This window comes from Oryctolagus cuniculus, chromosome 1 (assembly GCF_051225735.1).
Source record: "Oryctolagus cuniculus isolate XC-2025 breed Fujian yellow rabbit chromosome 1, ASM5122573v1, whole genome shotgun sequence".
Classification (NCBI taxonomy): Eukaryota; Metazoa; Chordata; class Mammalia; order Lagomorpha; family Leporidae; genus Oryctolagus; species Oryctolagus cuniculus.
The window spans coordinates 119,349,642-119,362,372 of NC_142867.1; the positions used below are offsets into that span (position 1 = coordinate 119,349,642).

General features: G+C 39.5%; 1 protein-coding gene across 2 annotated transcripts; it reads left to right on the plus strand.

Moving 5' to 3' along the window:
* The first annotated feature begins 318 nt into the window (after nt 1–318).
* Nucleotides 319–2,335, plus strand: LOC127482938 (prostate and testis expressed protein 13-like). Of its 2 annotated transcripts, none has more exons than XM_051819029.3 (4): nt 319–431; nt 558–581; nt 960–1,100; nt 1,406–2,335. In XM_051819029.3, the coding sequence occupies exons 1-4, from the start codon at nt 374–376 to the stop codon at nt 1,585–1,587; spliced, it is 405 nt and encodes a 134-aa protein (XP_051674989.1). In that variant the 5' UTR covers nt 319–373; the 3' UTR covers nt 1,588–2,335. The 2 variants fall into 2 exon arrangements, with proteins under 2 accessions (XP_051674989.1, XP_089170241.1); XM_089314115.1 differs by having other exon boundaries at nt 385–431; nt 558–625.
* The last annotated feature ends 10,396 nt before the right edge of the window (nt 2,336–12,731 follow it).

The window sequence follows — 12,731 nt, forward strand, 5'->3', positions numbered from 1 at the left end:
TTATACTTGAAAGGATGTCATGTGCATGTAGAATTAGACCCATTTGTGAAGACTATCAAATGGAGAAATGACCCCTAAAGCAGAACAGAAAGACTGTAGAAAGGAAAAAGATTATAGAAAAGAAAGTTAATCTCTTGGGATAGATTAATAAATTGACATGTGGTGTCTCAGTGGGCTGAGTGCCAAATAGCTGGAGGAATTCAGCTATTCAGACAGGAGGAATTCAGACAGGATGTACCCTCTTCTGAGAACGTCGTAGAGAGGATTAGGTGGTTTGATCTGAAATTTATGACTGTCTGACTCTATGGGGATGCCTCAGGGCAGGTGATGGGAATAAATACAGCTGGAATCTACCGCTAGGACCTTCTCAAAAATGGGCTCCAACATGTTCCGGTTGTTTCTTCTGGGCATATTCATAGTTCTCTTCATTGGTGAGAAAAAGGGATGCAGGGATGGGTGACAAGAGAATGTATGGGGAGGAAGAAAGTGGATTCTACATAAGGCTTTTATGTTTGTGTAAAATTATTGATGGAGAACTTTTCTTCTTCTCTTCACAGGAGACAGAGTCCTGACAAGCAAATGTATGGTGTAGCAGACCTGCAATTCTTAGATAAATAACGCCACAGCGAGAGGGATCAACCCTTAGTTTTTGCACACACTCTCTCTCACTCTCTCCCTCTCTCCCTCTCTCTTACTGGTTACCATCTGCTCTCCTCCCTCATTACTCTAGTATGTTCATTCTGTCCCATACTAGGAATGGATGGTCCTTGATTCCTTTGGGGGAGTATTGGTCATAGCTGTCACCAGTCAAGGGACAATATAACACAAGTTCAGAGGCATGCCCACTTCCTTTTTGGCATGTCTGTGCCACCCTAGTATAAATGTTTACAGGTGGGGATAGGCTTGTACAGCATGATTACTTTGCTGAAGCCTTCTGTAAAGCTTCCTTATTTTTTCAGTGATTCGGTTTTGCAATCGATGTGATCACTTTGATGGAGCCATATGCCATGGTGGCATGAAAAGTTGCTGGAAGTTTAATGTGTACTCGGAAAACAAGAGTTGTGCCACAAATCACTATTACTATAGTGATCGCTTTTCAGGTAAGCAGGGTTACACACATATCATCAGCGGTGCCCACAGTACTGACAATCAAGGTGTAGCGGGAACCTGGGTTTATGAGACTAGCTGAGGATATCGGATTCTCCATACACCAACCTGGTCATAGGGGCTACACGGGAGGCAGATGTCTTGTCTGGTTACATCTAGGGAGACATAAATGAGATTTAGACACAGCCTTGAGGTCCATTCTTGTCTATAGAAACCTGAAGAGATTCTGGATAGAAGCCATTCCTAGGAAAATTATGAGATTAAGCAATGTGGTCACATTTGCTTTTCTTCTCTTTAGGTACATACCTATTTCGTTATACCACACTGAATTGTAAGGTTTGTGAAGAAGGAATGCTACAACTATTCCATGACCTCTTGAGAGAAACCCATTGCTGCACTGATAGAGACAGGTGTAATGATGGCAGAAATAATGAAGAGATTTCAAAAATAATCAGAGAAGATACAGATACATCTGCATAATAATAGTTATATATAAGTATATAAATGACAATTATGATTTTTAGACTGTATCTCCCTGAAGTCTGAGCCTTTCCTTACCCAAAAGCAACATTATCACCTTGTATTTTTTCAAAGCCTAGACTCTACTTTCTTTTCTACTCCAGTAGTTCTACCTACAGACGCTCTATCTTTCCAGTGTGCATGATCCAATAGGAAAAGGTAAAGTCATAAGTCAAAAAACAAATTTTTATTCTCGGCTAGATTCTCCAGTCTTTCCTATCTGATGCCTCTGGCAATCTTTACTTACCTGAGCTAAATCCAATGCTAAACCTCGGCTAAAATGCTAAACCTGGGCTAAAATCAAAATTTTAACATATGTTACAAATGGGAATAAAGTATTTTCCTTGTAGATCTTCTGGAAGAATATGAGAGGAAAGCAGTCTGGATAGAAATGTAGGGTAAAGAAATCACAGGAAATGTGAGGAGAAATATTTGGGAGGAGAGTAGAAGAGGTATCTGGCAGGGGCTATAGAAGGGGCTTGTATATTGCAAGAGTTTGGGAAAGTCAAGGTGAAATTAGGTGGTGTTCTCTAATTTAAGTGACAGGAAGAGTCAATGCACTTGTGCAAGTAATAGAGCCTGTCAGCATTTTTGGGGAAGTGTGCTGACCACAGCTATTCCTGTCTTCACTGCTCTAGGCCACTGTGTTTCTAATCATCCTTCCTTGCTGTCATGCCCAACATTAAATATAACAGGAGAGCTCTTGGCACTTGGCTGAACATCAGCTCATTACTCTGTGTTTTGATGTGAAAGCTACTTATCCTCAAAATATTCCAATACTACCTTGCATTCGGTGTGCCCATTGATAAAAGCTGAGTTTTTTCATCTATTGACACACTTTTGCAACAGAAAATATCGAGTGAGATTATCAGATATTCATCAGTTATTTTCTTAACAAACATACCAAGACATGAAGTGAAAAAGTTAATCTATTCACTCACTTTGGATTTACAGTTTTGTCAAGGTAAACTTCATATTTGTTAGAATCTACAGACACTAATATATCTATTTGTAGCCACATAACTATACACTCAAAAATAATATTACCTCAGATTTCATTGGATATCTCTTGAAATACAGGATTGTGAGTTGATATTTATAATGCTATTTTTACATAGATAGAATATTTAAATCTACAAATTAATCTTAAAAGGTTTGCTATATATGCCTGATTGAATTTTCTCCAAAGAATACAGTGTTAGACTGACTACTATGCTTAACATCATGAGAAGCAGAAAATATGGTAGATGCTTCAATTTTGGGCTAGTTAATTATTTTATTTTAAAATGGAGACACTGGCTATAGGTTCTGAAGCAGAAATGATTCATGAAGAGTTACTGTGATGTGTAGCTAGTTCCTAGAATTGTCACAGGCAGTAAATTATGTTGACACAAAAACTATGTTTAGAGAAGAGATACAGCATACTGATGAACAAAGGAACTGGTAGCAGGAAGAGTCATAGTTAGATACTGAGTGACTGACACCTACCAATCACTACGCATGAAGTGAAGATTGATAAACCACTGGGGCAAAGCCTCCAGTGTTAACCAATCAGGTCCAGTGTTCCTGAACCTGGCCTTGGTATGTTTCTTGTCTTGCATCTCCATGAGATTTTGGCTATATTGTCTCATGTTACAATTATCCCTGCACCCTTTCCCTCCTTTTAATTTTCTCGGTTCAGTTGGAGTCAATGTCCCTTATTAACAAAAAAAAATGGGGGGAAAGGTTGGTGGTATAGCAACAGGATGTTCTGAGTCACCCAGTGCAAAATAGATAGTTAATAAGGGGAGGGGATACAAGCCAGCGACAGAGCCATGAGAATTTCCCGCAGAGAAGATCAAGAGTCCAACAGAGACTGGGCACACTGTCCACCCTAAGGGAGTAAAAAACAAAGGGAAGTGGTGGAGGCGCAGCAGAGGTGTGGCTGAGAAGCCAAACGGGGAGACTGTCACCTCCCCTGCAGCAGACCGGGTGAGATGCGAAGTCACCAGACAAAGGAGCTGCGGATAGCAGCAGGCTGTGGAGCCTGGTAAACTGCATTTGAAGTTCCAAGTGGGAAGAGAGAGAGGGTATAGGGGAACAAACAGAGTTTGGGCATGCCCCTGTCCATCTATGCCTCCCTCCTACACCAACCGGATCTGCAGCTGACTGGGAGAAGCTACATTGTTCGTTTACATCTTCCAATGTAAGCAGGGGGCTACAGCATTTGCCTCCTGTGCACACGACCATCAGTTGTGGGGGCCACTTCACTACACCCCCCACCCAGAAATGAAGATCATAACATTTCAGAGTAATCTCCCCCAACCAAGCAAGTTGCACGACAAGAAGTCCTAAATATCAAAATCTCGACCTTGTTTCATGCACCAGTGAGAAACAAGCCCAGCCGCAGTAGGTGGGGATTAGTGCACCAGAGCACTGGTACCCGCCCCATCATGATCAAGACGTGAGCAGGAATGTGGAGGCAGAGCTGCGTGCTTCCAGCTACAACACACAGACACTTAGCAGCTCATAGCAGAGGGAAATTCTCATCGCAAGCACAAAGACACATATTAAAGAGAAAAGCATGACAAGTGCCAAAAAACAAAGGAAAACACTTAAATAAGAATAAGGAAAACACCATGAGCCCCCAAAGGAACACCATAACTCTCCAATAATAGAAACTGAAGAAGAGATTGAGGATATGTTAAAAACGTAATTCAGAAAATTGTCGTATTAGTTAGAAGCAATCAGAAACAAATTTATGATCTAAATGAAAAGAGCTCAAGAAACTCAACAACCAAACAAATAATTCAGTTAAGAAATGGGCAAAGGACTTTAACTCGCAATTTTCAAAAGAGGAAATCTAAATGGCCAAAAGATACATGAAAAATGCTCAGGATCACTAGCCATAAGGGAATTGTGATTCAAAACCACAACTGAGATTTCACCCCACTGCTCTTAGGAAGGGTTTCATACAGAAATCAACAAACTGCAAATGCTGGTGAGGATGTAGGGGAAAAGGTACCCTAATCAACTATTTGTGGGAATGTAAAGTTTTCCAGGTACTGTGGAAGACAATATGGAGATACCTCAGAAATCTCAATATAGACCTACTATATTACCCAGCATTCTCAGTCCTGGGAATTTACCAAGAGGAATAAATCAAATGTGAAATAGTTATCTGTACCCCCATGTTCATTGCAACTCAATTCAGAATAGCTCAGATATGGAATCACCTCCAGAAGTCTGTCAACTGAAGACTGGATAAAGAAATTATGGGAGGGGGCCAGCGCTGTGGCATAGTGGGTAAAGCCGCTGCCAGTGGTGCCAGCATCCCATGTGGGCACAGGTTTGAGCCCCAGATGCTCCACTTCCAATCCAGCTCTCTGCTATGGCCTGGGAAGAAGATGGCCCAAGTCCTTGGGCCCCCGCACCCACATGGGAGACCTGGAAGAAGCTCCAGGCTCCTAGCTTCGGATCAGGTCAGCTCCAGCCATGCAGCCACTTGGGGAGTGACCCAGTGGATGGAAGACCTATCTCTCTCTCTCTCTCTCTCTCTCTCTCTGCATGTCTCTCTGTAATTCTACCTTTCAAATAAATAAATAAATCTTTTTAAAAAGAATTTATGGGATATGTACACAAAAAATACTACACAGCAGTTAAAAAAAATGAAATCCTGTCATTTGCAGCAAATTGGATGCAGCTAGAATACATTATATTTAGTGAAATAAGCCAGTCTGAAAAGGACAAATATCATATTTTCTCACTGATCTGTGATAACTAATAGAGCACGTAAAAGCTAATCTATAGAAGTGACATTGAAATGTTGATAAGCAATGACACTGAACAGCCCTTGTCTAGACTGTTGAGGAACAGTTTTTTATACTATTTGTTGAACTCTTTGCTTAGAATAGTTAATCTTATGTATATAAAGTTAATTGAAACTAGATCTGAGTAAAAAATAAGAGTGAAAATAGGAGAAAGAAAAGGAAGAAGTGTGGGAATATGGGTAGGAGGGCGTGTAGGGTATGAATAATCACTATGCTTCTAACGTTATATTTATAAAATGCATGAAGTTTGTGTCCTTTAAATAAAAGGATTCTGGGGGAGAAAAATAAAAGACAGAGATTTATTGTGGTCTACAGTTTTGAAGGTTCACAGTAGAAGACTGAGTAAGCCTAGCTGGTTCTTTCTCTGCTGATGATGTTCTAGCTGGCCCACATTACAAGGAAGTGTTCAGGGAGTACACACGTATGTCTATTTCTCTCTTTATGAAACCATCAGGATTTAGTCATGGTTGTCCTACAAACGACCTAATCTTATCTATGCACTTCCCAAAGGCAACATTTTTAAACACCATAACTGGATTAAGTCTTCACCCACCTAGTACCATTAAATTATAGTTAGGGGGTTTAAACTTCTGCATGAATTGGGGGCCAAATATTCAAATCAGAGCCAGCTTAATTCAAAGGAACAAAGAAATGGTTAGAAATGATAATGGAATTACTATGAAAGCTTCAGAAATTGGTGAGAGAGAGGAAAAGAGGTAGCAAATCTTGTAGATGGTAATAGAATCTCTGCTATATACTGAGATCATTTTTTAGAACTTCCCTCTTAGGCCCCAAAAGGTAACACTAGTAAAGCTCCCTTGACCTACTTTAATCCCCCTGCAGAAATATTCTTAAATTTTATAAAAGGTCTTTTAATTTAAGCATATGTAAAATGCAAGGTCTTCAAATGAACCCCATATAAAAATGTTGTAGAAAAAGTTAACTGAATACCATACTTAAAGAAAATGAAAGCATAGCAGAAAAATAAGGCTCAAAAAGAGAGTAAAACTCAATGCGACACTTTAAAATGATATTTAAAAACTAAAAAAAAAAACCCACCTAAATGAAAGATCTCTGTGAGTGAGATCCCAGTGGAAAGAATAGGTCATCAAAGAAGGAGGTACCTTTCTCTGAAGGGAGGAGAGAACCTCCACTTTGACTATGACCTTGTCTAAACAAGATAAGAGTCAGAGAACTCAAGGGGCTTCCATAGCCTTGGAAACTCATGACTGGAGCATAGAGAGATTACTGATGCCATAAACAGGAGTGTCAATTTGTAAAGTCAACAACAGGAGTCACTGTGCACTTACTCCTCATGTAGGATCTCTGTCCTTAATGTGCTGTACATTGAGACTTAATGCTATAACGAGTACTCAAACAGTATATTTCACTTTGTGTTTCTATGGGGGTGCAAACTGTTGAAATCTTTACTTAATGTATACTAAACTGATCTTCTGTAAAAAAAAAAAAAAAAAAGAAGAAGAAGAAGAAATTATCAATTCCCAACTTGACTCTCACTGGGATTAAACATGACAATAGGTCTGATCTGATTTCATCATCATTTAAAAAATCATCTATTATTTTTCACTTTATGTTTCTGTGTGGGAGCAAACTGTTGAAATCTTTACTTAATGTATGCTAAACTGATCTTCTGTATATAAAGAGAATCGAAAATGAAAAAAAAAAAAACTAAAGAAGATATAGGAACTATGAAAAGTTAGCATAAATCAAAATGAGAAGCATCTCAGTTTTCTTCTTTTTATTACTTCCCTAAGAATTCAACCTAGAAGTCATTTGGACTGAGCAAGATAGTTCTCCTTGAAAAGGTTACTAGATAGGGACCCAGAACACGGGGGAGGTTAGCAGTCACAAACTTTTGTGCACATTGTCACAACGTGGCTATGCTGAGGAAGGTGTGCAGGCAGAGTAGAATAGTGGTGGAAGTGGGTCAATATGAGCTGTTGGAGTCTAAGCGGATTGAGAAATGCATTGAAATGATTTGGTATCAATTGTCAGAACTGAAGCAGAGTGAAGAAGACAACTTACAGGAAGAAGAGCAGTGTCAGCCTGGTGAGGTGTATTGGCACTCAAGTAGCATGAGGAGTGACTTGGGAAAGGTCTCTGGGGCTGTAGGTTGTGGGAGGGAATATGTACAAGGAGATAGCAATGGCAGTGTCATGGAATAGGATGATGGAACCCAAATGGTTAAGGTTTTGGCTTCAGGAATTTGATACAGAAGGGGCTGATCAAATAAATACATCAAGGATACTTGAAACCAAATTTCTCACTGTTATAGAAAGGACTTATTAATGTGAAAAGATGAAAAAATAATAATAAATCCTATGGTGTGTGTCTTTGTGTGTGTGTGTGCATGCGTATGTGTATGTGTGTGTGTATACTTGTTTTATAGCTTTGATCATGGAAAAGATCTAGAATAGTGACACCCAAATAGCAATAAGCACAGGTAGCACTTTTATTTTAGTTTCTAAACAGCCTTTCCCACTTAAAAAAACAAACAGGGCTCTTTGGATGGAAGGTTCAAAGTGAGCCTGGAAAACTTGGCTGTGGCTGAAATACAGTTCAAAAAATTTCCATCATTCTTTGAATATGATGGGAATTCTTTGAATTCTTTTTATTTCAAAAGCACAAAAATAAAGCAGAATAAAGTGTGAAGGGATGCTATGCTCATTGAAAAAATGCAAACATTAAATAAACGTGATCTGGGCCCAGTGCTTTGGCATAGAGGGTTGAGGCTCCACCTGTAGTGCTGGCATCCCATGTATGTACTGGTTTGAGTTCCAGCTGCTCCACTTGGTACAGCTCCCTGCTGATGTGGCTGGGAGAGCAGTGGAGGATGACCCAAGTGCTTAGGCCCCTGCACCTACATGGAAGACCCAGAGAAGCTCCTGGCTTCAGGCTTCCAACTAACCAGTTCTGGCTGTGGCAGATTGCAGCTACTTGGGGAGTGAAGCAGAAGATCTCTCTCTTTCTTTCTTTCTTTCTTTCTTTCTTTCTTTCTTTCTTTCTTTCTTTCTTTCTCTCTCTCTCTCTCTCTCTCTCTCTCTCTGTATTTTTGACTTTCCATAAAAAATTTTAAATGTGATTGTAAGAAATAGAAATCATTGCACAAAATAGGAATGATTATTTCATAGTTATTAATCAAATAAATAAGTTAGGAAAAGAAAAAGCTTTTTCTTCCCTTACTATATAATTCCAATGTTGAAATCTTAGAAAGAATACTGGAACTTGAAAATCCCCTTTTGACAACAATCACTGTTAAGAATTGATTCACTTGAGAAACATTAATGTATGTAAAAACTAATTGGTGAAAGTAGATAGACAATGAAATACTCACATAGTATCCCTCCAAAACCCGTGTTCATTATAAAGAGAAAATTAATTACCTTATAGCACAGAAATCATTCTAAAAAGATTTATTAATTTTTATTTTGTTTGAAAGGAAGTGAGACACAGAGACCAATAGAGATCTTCCAACCACTTGTTCACTTCCCAAATGCTGGTATCAAGCAGGACCGGAAGAGGGCAAATCAGGAGCCCATAACTAAATCCTGGTCCCCACTGTGGCTGGTAGGTTCCAAGTACTTGAGACATCTGCTGCCTTCCAGGGTGTGTATTAGCAGGTGGTCAGATGGGACGCAGAGTTGCTGGGAGTCTAACTAGGCACTCAGATATTGGATGCAAGTATGCAACTGGTGACTTAACTTAGGTACCTGAAACTCACCCCAAGAAATTTTTTTGAAAAGATTTCTTTTATTTAAAAGGCAGAATTAGAGAAAAGAGGGATAGACAGAATCAGAGAGAGAGGAGAGAGGAGAGAGAGATAGAGAGAGAGAGAGAATCTTTAGTCAGAAGCAGAGTAGGGGCTTGTGGCTGTGGCACAGTAGGCTAATCCTCTGCCTGCAGTACCAGCATCCCATATGGGTGCCGTGGCTAGTCCCAGCTGCTCCTCTTCCAATACAGCTCTCTGCTATGGCCTGGGAAAGCAGCAGAAGATGGCCCAAGTGCTTGGGCCCCTGCAACCACATGGGAGACCTTGAAAAAAACTCCTGGCTCCTGGCTTCAGATCAGCACAGCACAACACAGCAATGGCCGTTGCAGCCATTTGGGGAGTTCACCAGTGGACAGAAGACCTTTCTCTGACTCTCTATCTCACTGTCTGTAACTCTCTCAAATAAATAAATAAAATCTTTTTTAAAAGAGCAGAGCAAACATATGATTCTACTTCTTTTGAATTTGCTGAGACTTGCTTTATGGCCTAGTATGTGGTCAATCCTAGAGTAGGTTTCATGTACTGCTGAGAAGAATGTAAATTCTTTAAGTGTAAGATGAAATGTTCTGTAGATATCTGTTAGATCCATTTGGGCTATCGTGTTGTTTAAATCTACTGCTTCCTTGTTGATCTTCTGTCTGGTTGATCTGTCTATTTCTGAGAGTGGAGTATCAAAGTCCCCCATACTATTGTCTTGGAGTCTAAGTATCCCTTTAAGTCCCTTAACATATCTTTTAAATAAACCGCTGCCCTGTAATTAGGTGCATGTACATTGATAATTGTTATATCTTCCTGTTGAATTGATCTCTTAATCATTATATAGTGCCCCTCTTTGTCTCTCTTAACAGTTTTTGTGTTAAAGTTTATTTTGTCTGATATTAACATGGCTATGGCAGCTCTTTTTTCATTTCTGTTGGCATGTAATATCTTTTTCCAACCTTTCACCTTTAGTGTGTATGCATCTTTGTTGGAAAGATGTGTTTCTTGTAAGCAGCAAATAGATGGGTTTTGTTCCTTAACCCACTCAGCCAATCTGTGCCTTTTAACTGGAGAGTTGAGGCCATTAACGTTCAATGTGACTATTGATCATCCACCCAGACCAAGTGGGATTTATCCCTGGTATGCAGGGATGGTTCAGTGTTCACAAATCAATCAATGTGATACACCACATTAACAGACTGCAGGAGAAAAACCATATGATTATCTCAATAGATGCAGAGAAAGCATTTGATGAAATACCGACCCTTTCATGATGAAAACTCTAAGCAAATTGGGTATGGAAGGAACATTCCTCAATACAATCAAAGCAATTTATGAAAAACCCACGGCCAGCATCCTATTGAATGGGGAAAAGTTGGAAGCATTTCCACTGAGATCTGGTACCACACAGGGATGCCCACTCTCACCACTGCTATTCAATATAGCTCTGGAAGTTTTAGCCAGAGCTATTAGGCAAGAAAAAGAAATTAAAGGGATACAACTTGGGAAGGAAGAAGTCAAACTATCCCTCTTTGCAGATGATATGATTCTTTACTTAGGGGAACCAAAGAACTCTACTAAGAGACTATTGGAACTCATAGAAGAGTTTGGCAAAGTAGCAGGATATAAAATCAATGCACAAAAATCAACAGCCTTTGTATACACAGGCAATGCCACAAATGAGAAAGAACTGCTAAGATCAATCCCCTTCACAATAGCCACAAAAACAATCAAATACCATGGAATAAACTTAATCAAGGAAATTAAAGATCTTTACAATGAGAACTCCAAAATCTTAAAGAAAGAAATAGAAGAGGATACCAAAAAGTGGAAAAATCTTTCAAGCTCATGGATTGGAAGAATTAATATCATCAAAATGTCCATTCCCCCAAAAGCAACTTATAGATTCATTGCAATGCCAATCAAAATGCCAAAGACATTCTAATCAGATCTGGAAAAAATGGTGCTGAAATTCATATGGAGACACAGGAGACGCTGAATAGCTAAAGTAATCTTGTACAACAGAAACAAAGCCGGAGGCACCACAATACCAGATTTCAGGACATACTATAGGGCAGTTATAATTAAAACAGCATGGTACTGGTACAGAAACAGATGGATAGACCAATGGAACAGAATAGAAACACCAGAAATCAACCCAAACATCTACAGCCAACTTATATGTGATCAAGGATCCAAAACCAAGCCCTGGAGTAAGGACAGTCTATTCAATAAGTGGTGCTGGGAAAACTGGATTTCCACATGCAGAAGCATAAAACAAGACCCCTACTTTTCACCTTACACAAAAATCCACTCAAAATGGATTAAAGACTTAAATCTACGACCTGACACCATCAAGTTATTAGAGAACATTAGAGAAACACTGCATGATATAGGTACCGGCAAAGACTTCCTAGAAAAGACCCCAGAAGCACAGGCAGTCAAAGCCAAAATTAACATTTGGGATTGCATAAAATTGAGAAGTTTCTGTCTGCAAAAGAAATAGTCAGGAGAGTGAAGAGGCAACCGACAGAATGGGAAAAAATATTTGCAAACTATGCAACAGATCAAGGGTTAATAACCAGAATCTACAAAGAGATCAAGAAACTCCACAACAACAAATCAAACCACCCACTCAAGAGACAGGTCAAAGACCTCAACAGACATTTTTCAAAAGAGGAATTCCAAATGGCCAACAGGCACATGAAAAAATGTTCAAGATCACTAGCAATCAGGGAAACACAAATCAAAACCTCAATGAGGTTTCACCTCACCCCGGTGAGAATGGCTCACATTCAGAAATCTACCAACAACAGATGCTGGCAAGGATTTGGGGAAAAAGGGACACTAACCCACTGTTGGTGGGAATGCAAACTGGTCAAGCCACTATGGAAGTCAGTCTGGAGATTCCTCAGAAACCTGACGATAACCCTACCGTTGGACCCAGCCATCCCACTCCTTGGAATGTGCCCAAAGGAAATTAAATTGGCAAACAAAAAAGCGGTCTGCACCTTAATGTTTATTGCAGCTCTATTCACAATAGCTAAGACCTGGAATCAACCCAAATGCCCATCAACAGTAGATTGGATAAAGAAATCATGGGACATGTACTCTATAGAATACTATACAGCAGTAAAAAACAATGAAATCCAGTCATTTGCAACAAAATGGAGGAATCTGGAACACATCATGCTGAGTGAAATAAGCCAGTCCCAAAGGGACAAATATCATATGTTCTCCCTGATCGGTGACAACTAATCGAGCACCAAAAAGGAAACCTGTTGAAATGAAATGGACGCTATGAGAAAGAGTGACTTGATCGGCCCTTGTCCCGACTGTTGATGTACAACTTAATACTTTACCCCTTTTAGTATTTTTTTTTTGTTCTACTCAATACTATTGGTTGAACTCTGTAATTAACACAAAATTATTCTTAGGTGTTTAAATTTAACTGTAAAGTGATCCCTGTTAAATATAAGAGTGGGAATAAGAGAGGGAGGAGATGTACAGTTTGGGACATGCTCAGT

What these genes read in the sequence shown, in the direction of transcription:
- LOC127482938 (XM_051819029.3), top strand. Translation starts at nt 374, where the DNA reads ATGGGCTCCAACATGTTCCGGTTGTTTCTTCTGGGCATATTCATAGTT. An exon ending in CAGAGTCCTGACAAGCAAAT is followed by an intron (nt 582 to 959) that starts GTATGGTGTAGC and finishes TTATTTTTTCAG; the next exon opens with TGATTCGGTTTTGCAATCGA. An exon ending in CTATAGTGATCGCTTTTCAG is followed by an intron (nt 1,101 to 1,405) that starts GTAAGCAGGGTT and finishes TCTTCTCTTTAG; the next exon opens with GTACATACCTATTTCGTTAT.